The sequence below is a fragment of the Xyrauchen texanus genome, chromosome 21 (assembly GCF_025860055.1).
Source record: "Xyrauchen texanus isolate HMW12.3.18 chromosome 21, RBS_HiC_50CHRs, whole genome shotgun sequence".
NCBI lineage: Eukaryota > Metazoa > Chordata > Actinopteri > Cypriniformes > Catostomidae > Xyrauchen > Xyrauchen texanus.
Window position 1 is genome coordinate 1,001,908 of NC_068296.1, and position 18,520 is coordinate 1,020,427.

Genomic DNA, 18,520 nt, shown 5'->3' on the forward strand with positions numbered 1-18,520 from the left:
GGCCTTTTCACACCAAAAATGAAGATTTTGAATAGAAACAATGGATTCCAATGGAGCCATTCACACCTGTTGCTCCATTATGAAATGCCCTGACCAATAAAATATGAGCTTTTGATCACGTGTCAGAAGCTGCTGCAGCTAACACAATCGGCGCAACTGGTGCCGCTAAAGCACAGAAAGCTGATTTGACACCGACATTAAATGCTGAAGCAACTCGAGGAAGAAATCCTGGACTTTTATTTGCATCAAATGCCTTTACGTATTTCCTCAGATGTGCTAACGCCGATAAAGTGACTTTTAGCGTGCTAAATGATGTCCTGCACCACAATGAGGTCAAGAGGTCAGCGTGACGTTTCTATATTCTATTGGTCACACGTCTCCTCGTCATATGAATTTGAGTGTCACAAAAGTGAAGTTTTGTCTTCTCCTGAGCTTGCATTTCCGGTCTTCCTCATTCGTGTGCGTTTGAACGAGAGTGAATGGAGCACGAAGTGAAGTGTGAACGCAGCTTAAATCAAGTCCGTTCTGTCTGGGCCAACTTGTGATTTATGACTATAAATAGTGGTCGACCGATTTGGCTTTTTTACTGGCCAATGTGGAGGATACCGATATGCAGAGTGCAGGGTGGCCGATATAAATGCTCATAATACAATTAAACAACAGCAAATCAGATGTACAATTTCTAAAGTTTTTTCTGCAACATTTACATATTTTAGGGATGGGCGATACCACTTATTTTCGATTCGACACCAATATTTTCAAGTCCAATATCGTCGATACCAATACTTCTGTTAAATAGATTTTTTTGTGATTACTTTGAATAAAATGGGTAATTTAAAATAATAATTTTAGTCATTATTCAAGTCATTATTATTATTATTTTGCCTAAACAGAAAATGTTTTGTTTACCCTTACAAAAATTTACCGATTCACTACAGTAATACAGTATAGTGTAACCGTGGTATTTAGTTAAACCATAGTTACCACACAAGTAACCATGGTTACTACTACAATATTACTGTAGTAAATCAATGGGTTCAATGGTATAGTAACTTCAAATTAAATATGTATTTAAATTAATAGGTGTCATTATTGTTCCTTTTATTATGCTACTATGAAAATTGTTAATACTTGATTGTTATTCTAACTAATAAACTAATTCATAATACGCAATAAACTGTTAAGCATTAATATGAGTGTAGTAATGGTCACGATAACTTGCATTACCATATATAGCCTATATAATGAATGTTTTTTATTTATTTGTGTAATATTATGTGTTTTTCTGTGTCGAGTGAAATTGTTTTCCTACTATATAAATTATTTGATATCACCAGAAAAAGGCACCACGGACAGCAGTAAAGGGCAAAAAAAGAGCATCAAAAACTATCAGGGGTGCAATAACATGCAGTATTTTCACAAAGTTTAATTGCATAATTTACATTTAAATGTATATACATATATTTACGTTTAGAAGGGAAATAAATATGCAGTGCAAATGATAGTTTCTCCAGGGATGTTTGTGAATCAGATGCTGGAAATATCCCGCCCCTTACTGAAACGGAAGATATGATTGGTTAATATCCAAGCGCGTCTGAAATGAATGTTCTGATTGGTGGATCAGCTCAGTCCGACTGTCTGTCTCGCCAGTGCATCTCAGAGCGCGTTTAGAGAGAATCTCTATTAATCAATTAATTCATGTGGGCATACGCAAAATCCTAAAACTGATAGGAGGACATACGACGTATGTATAGAAGCCCTAGACTACACACCAGAAGCTGTTTGTCTGATTTTCTCTGATTAGCTCGACAAGGCACTGATCCCTCTTGTTTGAACGAGTCTTGTGACGTCACAAGCGCGTGTCCGTTGAGATGTTAAGATGAGCCGAAGAAGAAACAGTTCCCATCCTGCACAAGTATTTGCTAATATAGGCCAATCCATTTATTTCACTTTGAAGATTACGATTATTGTTCGTGGTAACCAAATAAAAATACTTATTTTACGATATTTTCGATACAACATCAGTATCGATACTTTTAGGTAAACTCAAAAAATTTAAAACGTTGAAAACAGAAGTATTTGAATATGAACTGACGAAACTTCTGGTCGATTTTGGAAAGTTAACACTTCTGTTAATTGGCCAAGCCAACACGGTTCTCGGCCGATACGATAATCGCAAAATGGACAAATATTGGCAGACTAATCGACCTAACACTAATAATAGAGCACCAACTCTTGAGAAATACGGTAAAACAAAGAAACTAACCGAGCTAAAAGCTCAAAAAAAATATCACCCAAATATTTACAATGAAATAATAGTTCTGCATTAGGACATTTTAGCTTGGAGCTAATAAAAAGGACAAAATTATAATAGACAGACAATATAAATTGCATCCAGTGGAGTCTGGAGAGAAAAGCTGCTTTAGGAATCCACAGAGGTCTAGTAAAAGCTACGAAACGGTGGATAAGTAGCAGTATTCAGATCAACAGCGCCAAAAGCCTTTGGAGAATGCCATGTGATGCAGTTACATCCTCCAGCAGAAAGCGGGTGCTATAGCCTTCACCATGCTGAAGAACATTGTTAGTAATAAAGCATAAAGGTTTGGACCAATAATAAGAGACAAGAGTTACGGTGTAATACGACATGCTTAGAAATGGTAGACCAATGGGAATGAATGAACACACTACCTTTGTAGCATACGACCTCTTGAACGCCAATGCATGAGGTACATAAACAGACTTAAAAAGAGAAAAATACATTGGAAAAAAAAAAAGCAAAACAAACACAAAACAAATTATGCGATTAGATGTGTTAATGTACAATTAAATCAAATCTGCATTCTATGACAGCACGGAAACACAAGACTAAACATTTAAGGACGTGGGGATGAGTGTACAAGCTCAAACTAATATGTGACCGATCTAAAAGAGTCTGCTAAACTGTGCTGGAGGTTACAGTGCACACTAAAACATTACTGGACCAGTTAGTAAACTCAACACATAAGCAACTAAATTACAATTTAAAAGAATAGTAGCTCATGCTGGAATTACTGTAAATACAAGACGACAATTTGGAGATTCAACATGGAGTTGTTCACGCCATCGAACTGAGAAACTATTTGTTAATTAATTAATTAATAACGCCACAACGGGTTGTTGTTGTTGTTGTTGTTGTTGTTGATAACAGCAAAATATTGAATTGCTACATTAATTCACTTCTAGATGATCTTGCAAAATGTTAAAGAACAATGAAAGTGCTCCGGCTAACAAATGCATAATAAAATGGTTTATCAATCAGAAATACAGTGGCAAGAAAAAGTATGTGAACCCGTTAGAATTACGTGCATTTATGTATAAATTTGTCTTCAAATCTGGTTTGATCTTCATTCTCAAGTTTCAATAATGAACGAATAACACACACATTATTGTATTGTTCTTGTACCTATTGAATACTTCATTTAAAAATTCACAGTGTAGGTTGGAAAAAGAATGTGAACCCCTAGGCTAATGACATCAACAAAAGCTATTTAGAGTCAGGAGTTGGCGAACCAGGCGTCAGCGAACCAGGCGTCTGATTAAAGTAACGAGATTGGAGGTGTGGGTTAGAGCTACTTTGACTTATAAAAAGCACTCAAATATTTTGAGTTTGCGGTTCACAAGAAGCATCTGCTGACGTGGACCAAGATATCTCAGAAGAACTACGATCAAGAATCGTTGCTTTGCATGAAGCTGGAAAGGGTTACAAAGTTATCTGGAAGAGCTTTAAATATTCATCTGTCCACAGTTAGGCAAACTGTCTATAAATGGAGATGATTTAGTACTATAGGTACTCTCTCTAGAAGTGGCTGTTAGATATTCATCTGTCCACAGTTAGACAAACGGTCTATAAATGGAGGTGATTTAGTACTATAGGTACTCTCTCTAGAAGTGGCCGTTAGATATTCATCTGTCCACAGTTAGGCAAACTGTCTATAAATGGAGGTGATTTAGTACTATAGGTACTCTCTCTAGAAGTGGCCGTTAGATATTCATCTGTCCACAGTTAGACAAACGGTCTATAAATGGAGATGATTTAGTACTATAGGTACTCTCTCTTGAAGTGGCTGTTAGATATTCATCTGTCCACAGTTAGACAAACTGTCTATAAATGGAGGTGATTTAGTACTATAGGTACTCTCACTAGAAGTGACCGTTAGATATTCATCTGTCCACAGTTAGACAAACGGTCTATAAATGGAGATGATTTAGTACTATAGGTACTCTCACTAGAAGTGACCGTTAGATATTCATCTGTCCACAGTTAGACAAACGGTCTATAAATGGAGATGATTTAGTACTATAGGTACTCTCACTAGAAGTGGCCGTTAGATATTCATCTGTCCACAGTTAGACAAACTGTCTATAAATGGAGGTGATTTAGTACTATAGGTACTCTCACTAGAAGTAGCCGTTAGATATTCATCTGTCCACAGTTAGACAAACTGTCTATAAATGGAGATGATTTAGTACTATAGGTACTCTCACTAGAAGTGACCGTTAGATATTCATCTGTCCACAGTTAGACAAACAGTCTATAAATGGAGATGATTTAGTACTATAGGTACTCTCTCTTGAAGTGGCCGTTAGATATTCATCTGTCCACAGTTAGACAAGCTGTCTATAAATGGAGATGATTTAGTACTATAGGTACTCTCACTAGAAGTGGCCGTTAGATATTCATCAGTCCACAGTTAGACAAACTGTCTATAAATAGAGGTGATTTAGTACTATAGGTACTCTCACTACAAGTGGCCGTTAGATATTCATCTGTCCACAGTTAGACAAACTGTCTATAAATGGAGATGATTTAGTACTATAGGTACTCTCACTAGAAGTGGCTGTTAGATATTCATCTGCCCACATTTAGACAAACGTGTCTATAAATGGAGATGATTTAGTACTATAGGTACTCTCACTAGAAGTGGCCGTTAGATATTCATCCGTCCACAGTTAGACAAACTGTCTATAAATGGAGGTGATTTAGTACTATAGGTACTCTCTCTAGAAGTGGCCGTTAGATATTCATCTGTTCACAGTTAGAAAAACTGTCTATAAATGGAGATGATTTAGTACTATAGGTACTCTCTCTAGAAGTGGCCGTTAGATATTCATCCGTCCACAGTTAGACAAACTGTCTATAAATGGAGGTGATTTAGTACTGTAGGTACTCTCTCTAGAAGTGGCCGTTAGATATTCATCCGTCCACAGTTAGACAAACTGTCTATAAATGGAGATGATTTAGTACTATAGGTACTCTCTCTAGAAGTGGCCGTTAGATATTCATCCGTCCACAGTTAGACAAACTGTCTATAAATGGAGGTGATTTAGTACTATAGGTACTCTCTCTAGAAGTGGCCGTTAGATATTCATCCGTCCACAGTTAGACAAACTGTCTATAAATGGAGGTGATTTAGTACTATAGGTACTCTCTCTAGAAGTGGCCGTTAGATATTCATCCGTCCACAGTTAGACAAACTGTCTATAAATGGAGATGATTTAGTACTATAGGTACTCTCACTAGAAGTGACCGTTAGATATTCATCTGTCCACAGTTAGACAAACTGTCTATAAATGGAGGTGATTTAGTACTATAGGTACTCTCTCTAGAAGTGGCCATTAGATATTCATCTGTCCACAGTTAGACAAACTGTCTATAAATGGAGATGATTTAGTACTATAGGTACTCTCACTAGAAGTGACCGTTAGATATTCATCTGTCCACAGTTAGACAAACTGTCTATAAATGGAGATGATTTAGTACTATAGGTACTCTCACTAGAAGTGGCCGTTAGATATTCATCTGTCCACAGTTAGACAAACTGTCTATAAATGGAGATGATTTAGTACTATAGGTACTCTCACTAGAAGTGACCGTTAGATATTCATCTGTCCACAGTTAGACAAACAGTCTATAAATGGAGATGATTTAGTACTATAGGTACTCTCACTAGAAGTGGCCGTTAGATATTCATCTGTCCACAGTTAGACAAACTGTCTATAAATGGAGGTGATTTAGTACTATAGGTACTCTCACTAGAAGTGGCCGTTAGATATTCATCTGTCCACAGTGAGACAAACTGTCTATAAATGGAGATGATTTAGTACTATAGGTACTCTCTCTTGAAGTGGCCGTTAGATATTCATCTGTCCACAGTTAGACAAGCTGTCTATAAATGGAGATGATTTAGTACTATAGGTACTCTCACTAGAAGTGGCCGTTAGATATTCATCAGTCCACAGTTAGACAAACTGTCTATAAATGGAGGTGATTTAGTACTATATGTACTCTCACTACAAGTGGCCGTTAGATATTCATCTGTCCACAGTTAGACAAACTGTCTATAAATGGAGATGATTTAGTACTATAGGTACTCTCTCTTGAAGTGGCCGTTAGATATTCATCTGTCCACAGTTAGACAAGCTGTCTATAAATGGAGATGATTTAGTACTATAGGTACTCTCACTAGAAGTGGCCGTTAGATATTCATCAGTCCACAGTTAGACAAACTGTCTATAAATGGAGGTGATTTAGTACTATAGGTACTCTCACTAGAAGTGGCCGTTAGATATTCATCAGTCCACAGTTAGACAAACTGTCTATAAATGGAGGTGATTTAGTACTATATGTACTCTCACTACAAGTGGCTGTTAGATATTCATCTGCCCACAGACAAACGATCTCCATTTATAGACCGTTTGTCTATAAATGGAGATGATTTAGTACTATAGGTACTCTCACTAGAAGTGGCCATTAGATATTCATCCATCCACAGTTAGACAAACTGTCTATAAATGGAGGTGATTTAGTACTATAGGTACTCTCTCTAGAAGTGGCCGTTAGATATTCATCTGTTCACAGTTAGACAAACTGTCTATAAATGGAGATGATTTAGTACTATAGGTACTCTCTCTAGAAGTGGCCGTTAGATATTCATCCGTCCACAGTTAGACAAACTGTCTATAAATGGAGGTGATTTAGTACTGTAGGTACTCTCTCTAGAAGTGGCCGTTAGATATTCATCCGTCCACAGTTAGACAAACTGTCTATAAATGGAGATGATTTAGTACTATAGGTACTCTCTCTAGAAGTGGCCGTTAGATATTCATCCGTCCACAGTTAGGCAAACTGTCTATAAATGGAGGTGATTTAGTACTATAGGTACTCTCTCTAGAAGTGGCCATTAGATATTCATCCGTCCACAGTTAGACAAACTGTCTATAAATGGAGGTGATTTAGTACTATAGGTACTCTCTCTAGAAGTGGCCGTTAGATATTCATCCGTCCACAGTTAGACAAACTGTCTATAAATGGAGATGATTTAGTACTATAGGTACTCTCTCTAGAAGTGGCCGTTAGATATTCATCCGTCCACAGTTAGACAAACTGTCTATAAATGGAGGTGATCTACTACTATAGGTACTCTCTCTAGAAGTGGCCGTTAGATATTCATCCGTTCACAGTTAGACAAACTGTCTATAAATGGAGATGATTTAGTACTATAGGTACTCTCTCTAGAAGTGGCCGTTAGATATTCATCTGTTCACAGTTAGACAAACTGTCTATAAATGGAGATGATTTAGTACTATAGGTACTCTCACTAGAAGTGGCCGTTAGATATTCATCTGCCCACAGTTAGACACACTGTCTATAAATGGAGATGATTTAGTACTATAGGTACTCTCACTAGAAGTGGCCGTTAGATATTCATCTGTCCACAGTTAGACAAACTGTCTATAAATGGAGATGATTTAGTACTATAGGTACTCTCACTAGAAGTGGCCGTTAGATATTCATCTGTCCACAGATAGACAAACTGTCTGTAAATGGAGGTGATTTAGTACTATAGGTACTCTCTCTAGAAGTGACCGTTAGATATTCATCCATCCACAGTTAGACAAACTGTCTATAAATGGAGATGATTTAGTACTATAGGTACTCTCACTAGAAGTGGCCGTTAGATATTCATCTGTCCACAGTTAGACAAACTGTCTATAAATGGAGATGATTTAGTACTATAGGTACTCTCTCTAGAAGTGACCGTTAGATATTCATCTGTCCACAGTTAGACAAACTGTCTATAAATGGAGGTGATTTAGTACTATAGGTACTCTTACTAGAAGTGGCCGTTAGATATTCATCTGTCCACAGTTAGACAAACTGTCTATAAATGGAGGTGATTTAGTACTATAGGTACTCTCTCTAGAAGTGGCCGTTAGATATTCATCTGTCCACAGTTAGACAAACTGTCTATAAATGGAGGTGATTTAGTACTATAGGTACTCTCACTAGAAGTGGCCGTTAGATATTCATCTGTCCACAGTTAGACAAACTGTCTATAAATGGAGATGATTTAGTACTATAGGTACTCTCTCTAGAATTGACTGTTAGATATTCATCCGTCCACAGTTAGACAAACTGTCTATAAATGGAGGTGATTTAGTACTATAGGTACTCTCACTTGAAGTGGCTGTTAGATATTCATCCGTCCAGTTAGACAAACTGTCTATAAATGGAGGTGATTTAGTACTATAGGTACTCTCTCTAGAAGTGGCCGTTAGATATTCATCTATCCACCGTTAGACAAACTGTCTATAAATGGAGGTGATTTAGTACTATAGAAGTGGCTGTCCAGCCAAGATGACTCAAAGGACACACCGCAGAATGCTCAATGAGGTATAGAAGAACACTAGAGTGACAGATAAAGACTTGAAGGAATCATTGGAACTGTTTAACATCTCTGTTCATGAGTCTACTATACAGAAAACATTAAACAGGAAATGGTATTCATGCCAGGACATCATGAAGGAGGCCGCTGACATTGCATGGGCACCTGCAGTTGCAAAAGACCACTTTGTGACTATAATGAAATGAGATCACATTTCATGACCAATTAATGCAGAAAACCAGCTAATTCCAAAGGGTTCACATACTTTTTCTTGCCACTGTACATACCTTTAACTGTTGAGGCTGCAGCCATATTGTCCTTAATGACGCCACAACTGTCGAGTCATAGCGTTCATACAATGGCATATTTTTGGGTGAATTTGACTTAAGTTCTATGAAGATGTGAACAGTTTTTGCAAGTCGGAATCTCGTTATTACAGTAATTCTGACATGAACGCACCAATAAACTACAAAGACCATATTTATAAATCTACATCCACTACTAGGGGAGAGCCAGATGAGCACTGCCCGTCAAGAAAACACTTGCTTCTAGTAAATTAAAGGAAAATTTTCGTAAGGCGGCCTACTTTAGCGCATCTATACACCTGGCTCCAGTTTCTCTCTATTCACCTCCACACAAACACAGCAGGACAGAAGATACTCAATTTTTTACAGCTTATGAATGACAATGGCTGTACAATGTCTTGAAATACTGTATATTTTAATTGTAATGTCTGCATGTTGTTGCATTCAAGTTTTGCCTGAAATTGAGTATTTTCACACATCCCTGCTGTGCATTCACATTGAAATACCTCCTCGTCTTTTCCTTTATCCTTTAACCTCATTTCTTTCACTCTTTTATCATTCTCCCTCCCCTTTCCTTTCTCCAAAACTCTCCCCGTTTTCCTCGCCCTGTCCTTATCCCTTTCTTTGTCTTTCTCCTCTTTCATTGTGTTGCTTTTCAAATCTGACACCAAGTCAAACAGGTCCACGTGACGCTGAGAACAGCAAAAGATTTCATTAAAATTGGAGAGAGAGAGGAAAAAGCTCTCTAAATATTATAATAAACTTACATCAGCCTTGGACTTCTGAGAAGATCTTTCCAGAACATCATCACAGGAGAGATCAGAGTCCTCGGAAAAGCTGAGATTTCTTCGCAAACGTAAATCTACATGAGTGAATTAAAGACAAACTTGCATAAGAACATCAACAGTTGAAAGAGAATTCAACGAGACATGTGTAAGTTAAATTAATCCCAGTGGCAATATTTAAACTTCATAACTCATGAGTTTAAAGGGATAGATCACCAGATATTTCATTCAGCCATCAGGTACTCACCCTCAAATTGTTTTATACCTGTATGTCTTTCTTTTTTTGCCTCTTTGAAACACCAAAGGAGCAGTTTAGTAACCATATGATGAAAGCCAATGGGCATTATTGGCTGTCAAACTCCAAAAAAACTGGCACAATAAAAGTGTAAAGGGAAAGCCATATGACATGTGCACTATATTCCAAATCTCCAAAAGCTATATTATGGTTTGAGTGAGGAACAGACTGCAATTTCAGCTTCTTTGTCAACTCAAAATCTTACATTGAAAATCTTGTTTGACAGCCTGGTCACCATTTATTGGATAGAAAAAAACAGCTTGGACATTCTGGTATAAATAACTCCAATTGTGTTCCACAAGAAAGAAAGAAAAAGAAGACTTATGGGTTTGGAACAACTTGAGGTTGAAGGTTGAGGATGAAGGGTTATTCCAAGTCAAATCAAACACATTTCAGAAACTTCACCAGCTGATTTTTCTTTTTGAAAAAAGATAAACATAAATGATGATGAAAGCCAAAATATTAAAAGCCATTTATCAATATTAATCCAGTAATCCATTATTTTGTAGAGCAAGGCCCAAATGACAATTTCCGCCTATGATTTAGGAGCAAAACTACATGTAAAAAATATAACCTTATAAAGGTGTCAGTGTCATTATTTTATGCTTACGCTGAGATTGGTAGATCTATTACTGAAATCAGTTGACTTCAGCAACAATTGTTGCATTATATGCCAATGGTGTGAGTCCAAATATGAGAAAAAACTTGATTTTCTGTATGTTATAGTGCCTGTAACTCCAGACATATTAAAGATATCTTAAAATCCTTTTAGATTCTGGTTCAGAACAAACTTTTCTTTTTGTATCTTCATTTGTAAGACTCTACATGGTTAAATCCCAGATATATGGGGCTCTAAATTTGTTAAATTGTACCAATTGTCAAAGGTTGATAAATGGGGTCACATGGTATGAAGCTACTTTTTCTTGGCCAACAAAAGTCTGAAGTATAAATCATGCTGAAACTTGAAATGTACATTTATTTATTCACATTAAACCAATTAAGCACCATTCAACACCAAAGGAGCTGAAACTACTGAATTTTGATTCTAGCCCATAAGGTTCCAGAGTTATTAGCGAAAATGTGAATGTGCTAATAATAGTGCCACCTAATGTATGATGGGTGTTTGTGCGTGCCTGAGGAGTGTGGGGGATTTGGGACCATTCCACCAAGTTTGGGATCTCTGATTCGTGGCCAGGCACTTTGAGGGCAGAAAAACAAGAATAGCCTGAGCAAATCAGTGCAAATACAGTAGTTTATGTTTGGTGCTTGGACCCCTAATAATGCATTTCAGAGCTTTGCAGATTTATGAATGCAGACGTATTGAGAGCCACATATCTCTGGGGTTTAACCATATAGGGCCTTGAAAATGAACATACCAAAAGGAACGTTTGTTCAGAACCAGGATTGAAAAGGGTATTATGATATCTTTAATACTTCTGGAGTTATTGACACTCAAAAAGTGCTTTTCCCCATTTTTTCTCCCCATATAAATGACAGATATTCAGCTAACCTGAGGACCTGTCCAGAGAAGGATCTTTTTTCTTCCCTGAATCTACAGTTGTAGAGCTTGAGGGTGTGCTTGGACACGACTTGTCATCTTTCTTCTTTTTGTCTTTCTTGTACCCAGAAAAGACCGCCTTCCATAGAGACTTGTGCTTGGGTGGTGTCTTTTCAGTGCCAGAGAGTCTACTTTCATTTTTGGCTTTCTTTTCCTTTTTGTTCTTACGTGGAGAAAAAAGTGAGCTGCGTTTCTTGCTTTTGCCCCCAGTGGAGCTCTCTGAAGAAGTGACCGAACTGTCCAAGGTCTTATTGACCGGAGAGGTAAAGACACGATCAGGGAGCACATCCGTCTGCTTTTTGGACTCCAAGGCTTTTACAGCAGAGTCCTTGGGGGCTTTTGAATGCTTTTCATTTTTCCCTGTTGCCTCTGTAACGTTCCAGGCAACTTTTGCCACAGTGCCCTTGGCAGCCTCTGATTCTTTCATCTTAGTGAGCTGATGGGCCATGGCGACTTTCAGAGCTTGGCTCTTCACAGACTTTTCCCGTGCCCTTATCCGCTCTTCTGCAATTTCCTTGGCTTCTGCTGAGAACTGTTGAGAACCCTTTGCTGTCCGGGACACACCTCCAGGAATGTTGGGCTTGCCGTTTTCCATTGCCAATGCCAGGTGGAAAGGTGGTTTTTCCCTGCTGACCTTGCTTGTCGGTGGTGTGTAAAACTTTTCCAGAGCACTTGTATCAGGGGTGCGGTCGTCGTACGTGTCTTCCACGTCATCAGCAAATGGTATCTCATCTATGCACTCCACAAAAGACTTCCTCACTTCCTCCCTGCGTGGTTTATTTGGTTCTTTTACCCTCATCACAACAGGTGGGTTAGCTCGAGGAGCCGCCACTGGGGCCGTGACAGGTCTTGGTTGAGGAGGACTGACTTGAGTCTTCGGTTTCGTGGGTGCAGTCTCAGATTTGGGCTCCTCGGTTGCTTCCAGGAGGTTGTCCCAAGAAACATGAGGCTTGTTGTTCTTGAGGGCAGCCGGCTCCTCATTGGGTGGAAGTGGAGGAGGGCTGGATGGAGGGGTGAGCATGGTGGAGTCAGAGTTGTTGTAGCTATCACTAGCTGCAGTCTGACTGGTGGTCACGCTTCCATTTAGACCCAATCCTGAACTGCTGCTCAAGTCCTTCTTATCCGAACAATTACTCTTGGGTTCAACGGGAGATATGACCTGTCCTTCCAAAGTAATGTTGATCCTACGTATGATTGATCGACCTGTGAAGGTTGGCTTCTGTTCTTCAGAGAAGTCCTCTGGGGTATAAGACTTGGGCGAAGGTGATTCAAGGGTTAGAGCTTTCACAATGCTCTTCTCTGCTGTTGTTTGGCTTCTGTCGAGAGGAGTGAGTCCTAAGCTCTTTCGGATCTCCGCGCTCTTCATCCAGAACTCCTCAATGAGGTCTGTCTTCTTTATAGGCGTTGCCTCTGAATCTTTTGGAGCACTCAAAGGTTCCTCAGTTCTCTTCTCAGAAGCAGGTTTAGCTAAAGGAGTGGATGTGATGGCCGGGACCGGCTGAGTCCTGACTGGGGAGCTTGTGATGAGGGGTGAGGTCGGCTCGTGGCAGGGTTGTGACTGGGCACAGATTGGAGACAAAGGATTACCTGCTGGAGAACAGGCACATGGCTGGGGCTGGACAGGAGATTTGGGAGACACTGTATCTGGGTGTGGAACAGGCTGGGAGCAGATTGGGGATGTCGCGAGAATTTGAGCGACAGGAAAAAGGGGACTTTTATCATCAGTAGTCTGTGGCGGTGGAGCGTTTGGCTTGACATCTTCGGGTAAATTGGGCTCAGGGAAGAAACGTTCCCCTGGAGATTTCACCAATATTACAGGAGAAGACTCTTTCAACTGTAGGGGACAAAATTTTGAGAAAAAAAAACGAATTTTACAGTATGTAATGGCTTCAGTAGCAGCTTCAAATACTGGGCAAACAAGTGAGCCCAACAAGAGACTATTACAGGGTTCCCATGCTTTGAGAAAAGTAACGCCCATGTCCTTTCAAGTTGGATTGTCAAAAAAAGCAACCAATAATCAATAAAATCCCTTGACTTTTCCAGTGGTTTTGATTCAGACCAATTTTTGAACATAATTTTGGCTAGTGAGCAAGTTGTACTCTTCACAAGAGCATTATTTTGGCGATTTAACCAAAATAATGGTAGCTGAGTGTAACTCTGTAACTTTTAGGGTTTTGTTCATTACTTCCAGGTGTGAAAAATACCATTTTAAAATTCCCAGATATTTCTTGGATTCCCATGATTGTGGAAACCCTGTAATAAATGATTCATACCAATTTGCGAACTGGTTAAGCCAATGCACAAACCAGCTCAAAAGGGTGATTCGCTTACAAATCAGACATTACGCTTGCAAGCAAGTTTTATTAAAAGAAATATTCAACCAGCAAAGAACTTTAGAGCACAACACAACTAGAAAAATGGCCTGGAAAACACAATTGTACAGTTCCCTGATATTTCCAGTTTATCCATGACCATGAGAGCCCTGAAATTACATTTCAAAATTCAATATTACCTCCTCAATGGGTAAAGCAGGTTTTTGGATAGGAGATAGCACAACGTCAACAATCAGTTCCCTTGGAGCTGCAAAGGTTTTCTCTGCAAGGACAACATAAAATTGACTCAAATATTGATGGAGAGCCAGTCGAAAAAACCCCTGTGCAAAGTTTTCAATCATCAAAGTCAGAATAATTATGAGGCAAGCGCCTGATGATGTGATGTGTTCACAATGATGATTTTCAATCATCAGTCTCAAACAAAAAAAGGCACGAGTTTATAAGATTGTGATTAGGTTATAATTACCAGTTATGGAAACTTGTCCCTGGCACTCTGGTTGGCTTTTTTCCCCTGGAAGCGTCGCCCCTTCATCTAAACAGTGGGAACGAGCTTCAGCCTCGGCGTCTGAAGGAATGTCCTCTGTGACATCAGAAAACATAACACTGTCTAAAACCCTGCACTGGGACAGCTCTGAGACCAGAAGGGGTATGTACTAAATTAAACTAAATCTGCCAGGTGGATTTGACAAACCTTGATCTAATTCCATGCCCGGCTCCATGTCAGGACTCTCTGCCTCTGCTTCCGGGTCATCCTCCTCTTCACAGGGATCTGGGGTCACAGGAGAAGATATATAAGGCCCATAGGCATTGCCTTCAAAATAATAAGCTAGCTACAGTACACAACTCCAACATAGAGTAGGTGTTACCAAAACTGAACATATGTGTGAATGAATCTCGAAGTGTTTATTTAAAAAGCCAAAGAATCCAAAAGTGGAAAGCATGTCATTCACAAAAAAATGACAGTATTCATACAATTAGCACACAAAATAAAATGGCCATGTACACACCGCAAAGAGTCGTTTATTTGAAAAGTACGTTTTCGATCCATGTGCAGAATAAAGGAGTGTCTTCTACGACACTAAACTAACAAATCCCATTAATTTTCTCCATTGGGGAATTTATTGTTGACAATAATTTATAAACCTCAACTTTATTATTCATTTTATTTAAATCAATAGTTTTATATTCTTCAATGGAGTGCAACAGTGCCCGCCCACTTTTTCATCCGTCTAGGAAGTGTTTCTCCCATTCATTTCTTCCATCAACGTTTAATAAAACCCATTAAAGAGTTGTGCACCATGAACCAAACCAACCAGAGGAGAATCACAACATTACACACTTTGTTTTGAGGCAAACACCATCCATCCATCCATCCATCTTCAACCGCTTATCCGAAGTCGGGTCACGGGGGCAGCTGCTCCAGCAGGGGGCCCCAAACTTCCCTATCCCGAGCCACATTAACCAGCTCTGACTGGGGGACCCCGAGGCGTTCCCAGGCCAGTGTGGAGATGTAATCTCTCCACCTAATCCTGGGTCTTCCACGAGGCCTCCTCCCAGCTGGACGTGCCTGAAACACCTCCCTAGGGAGGCGGCCAGGGGGGCATCCTTACCAGATGCCCAAACCACCTCAACTGACTGGTGAAAATCAGACATAAAGATACAAAACGTACCGTTTTTCATCAGGGCACAAACTACAATCCCATGAAGCATTGCCAATGATGTCAATGGGAGTGTATAAAGCTATTGATTTTAGGTAGTTGATTATAAGTATAGAAGTTTATTGCAAAATATCTCGATATGTAGACATATAAGTGGTTTAAGGGTGAAGGGAGACCGACTCATGACTCGATGACGTCATTCACAGTGCATCATGGGAGCACGTGGTCACTCTGAAGGCACGCTTTGGATGCGGTTCTCTGATTGGTGGATCTTTCTCTGCTGGATGAAGTTGATCGATGAACAACGCCGTAGCTCACTGTAGCCCTGTCTTTAAAGATTTAAATTAGTTATCATTGAAAATCAATTCGTCTATAGGATAAATGAATGGGATTTTCACCAAAAGGTGTGTACAGAACAGGAATAAACACCCAGAAGACGACTGACAACCGTATTGAGCCGCAGTGTGTACATGTCCAAAATAAATACAAGAGCACACACAAATAAAGCATTAGTGGTTTAACAAGCAAATATCCATTTACACACAGTTAAATGGATGGGGTTCAAACCCAGCAGATGAGGATGGGTTGGGATGTGTGTGAGGGGTAAAGAAACGTCTTAAGAAGACTTAGCCGAGACACCCCCGTTCACGAGCCACACTAATGAGAGTCTAATTACTAGACAATTACCAAAGCAAATCTTCAGACCCTAGCCAAGATGTAGTCCAGCTTCAATATCTTCCATTCTTAGGTCTATTGTTGTCAAAGCTTCCTGTGCGCCTGTTCTCTGAACCATGAAGATACTTCAAGATGTTTTTAGCATTGGGGCCGACCTCTTTCTAGATCAGCACTCTAGACACAAAGTGCCTTGAAATGCCAACAAAAGTGCCTTCAAAATGCAGTCATCAACCCCCTGCGGACACACGGCATCCAGCATCCAGGGACCATCATCTCCAAATGTATTTTTTTTTGTTATGTAAGATTTTTTGTTATGACTATGCACAGACTGTCCAAACAAAAAATTATAAAAATGCATTAGTTGCATCAGTCATCACGTGTAACGTGTGTGTTGCAGGTGTTGCCTTGTGCCAAGCAGGACTGGAACAACACGAGTTTATAAATGACGACAGAAACGTCTCTTTTTAAAACCTTTCATACTTTGTATTATTCAAGAGACTGCTGAAGGGAAACACAGATGCATGCATTAGTCTGCGTGTGTCGAAACTCCATCATGCAGAATGATTGACGCGTGTTTGTTCAGTACGTTTCAACATGCAGTCAGTATGTTCAACTTGGGGTGTTAAACGTGTCGTATAATCTTGCCATGCGCCGATTATGTGTGTTAGCACTTAAACAAGCTGCTGGACTGATTTTCTTCTACCTCCAGATAATGAATCCAACCAGGCTCTGACTGCCTCGTGACGCATGGACTTGTGGGAAGGGGCTACAATCAAATCAATGGGAAATGAGAATGGGAACAGGTAGATGAAATGCACAGACAACACACAAAATAAATGCATTAATGAATAACACAAATAAATCAACAGAAGAGAGGCACAGAACGGTGACTCTTCTCCAAAAACTAACACCTGCAGATAAAGTGAGACACGGAATTGACAAACAAATGATACTGAAAAAGGGTAAAGGTCAACATAATGCAAATCAAAACAGTAATAAACTGTGGCATAAAGACAGGATGAAGGCTTCAGGTCAAGTACCAATCGAAAGTTTGGACACACTCTGTCTTCAAATTCTTTATTATTACCAGTTTTAACATTTTGGAGTAAAAGTCTAGTAGTGGTGGTGGCGTAGTGGGCTAAAGCACATAACTAGTAATCAGAAGGTTGCTGGTTCGATCCCCACAGTCACCACCATTGTGTCCTTGAGTAAGACACTTAACTCCAGGTTGCTCTGGGGGGATTGTCCCTGTAATAAGTGCACTGTAAGTCACTTTGGATAAAAGCGTCTGCCAAATGCATAAATGTAAATGTTAATTTAAGTCAACAAAACTATAAACAATTGGAAGAACGGAAATTTTGCAGAGACCAAAAATGTTGGTCGATTAATCCTAGGGCTGCACAACTAATCGAAAGATAATCGAGATCACAACTTGAGCTGTGTGTTACATAATTCCCTTTACATACATGAAACACGAGCGCAACGAATGTGTGTGTAAAAAGCAGTTCTGATTCAAATTCTCGGATTCATGAAACTTTTCGTATTTTCGAAACGTTAGTTGGTAAAAAACGAAATTTACACTCGCTCCCAACCACGTGTAAATTGTGCGTAAGACATGTACGTGTGTTGTGTTCTTTCAGGCAAACTGACACGACTACATTTTGATAGACGTGAAATTAAAGAAGTAATGAAAAAATTTACTAATAATTAAATGAGTGAAATTAACCTTAAAAAACAACAAAAGTCAATTAATAATAATTAAAAAAACATACTTTTACAAAGTATCGTTTATCCATCAGAAGTGCTTGATTTTTCTCAACAAATGAAACAATGAATGTGACTGATAGTGCTTAACGTTATCCCCCTTTCTCCCAATTTGGAATGCACAATTCCCAATACATTCCCACTATTATTTGCATATCCAGATTGAATCCAGATGAGTTTTTGATAGTCTGGGACAGCAAAAACCACATGAAATCTGATTTTACTGAATCTGATTCAAACCACATCGGAAGGTGGTTTCAAATGCGATTGAAATCAGATTTTAGTTTTTCAGGCTGCTCAATTTAGATTTCAAATGGTCTTTTGCGTCACTCTTAACACAACGATAACGTCAAAAATCGGTGACTGCAGCACGGAACATCACAATAATGACCCGTCTCAGTTCTGCCCCGCGACTATTTGGAAAGCGAGATGATGCACCTCC

General features: G+C 39.2%; 1 protein-coding gene across 5 annotated transcripts in view; it reads right to left on the reverse strand.

Annotated features, from left to right (window-relative positions):
- Positions 1-18,520, reverse strand: part of mical3a (microtubule associated monooxygenase, calponin and LIM domain containing 3a) — a 117,854-nt gene that overhangs the window by 24,623 nt on the left and 74,711 nt on the right. For 3 of the 5 annotated variants that reach the window (XM_052152914.1, XM_052152916.1, XM_052152911.1), the window contains 7 exons: positions 17,018-17,080; positions 14,673-14,750; positions 14,448-14,561; positions 14,161-14,243; positions 11,601-13,482; positions 9,778-9,872; positions 2,689-2,739 (listed from right to left, as the gene is read on the reverse strand). In XM_052152914.1, coding sequence (XP_052008874.1) covers positions 2,689-2,739; positions 9,778-9,872; positions 11,601-13,482; positions 14,161-14,243; positions 14,448-14,561; positions 14,673-14,750; positions 17,018-17,080 — 2,366 coding nt within the window. The remainder of the gene's footprint in view (positions 1-2,688; positions 2,740-9,777; positions 9,873-11,600; positions 13,483-14,160; positions 14,244-14,447; positions 14,562-14,672; positions 14,751-17,017; positions 17,081-18,520) is intronic. The other 2 variants (XM_052152912.1, XM_052152915.1) reach the window with 2 other exon arrangements.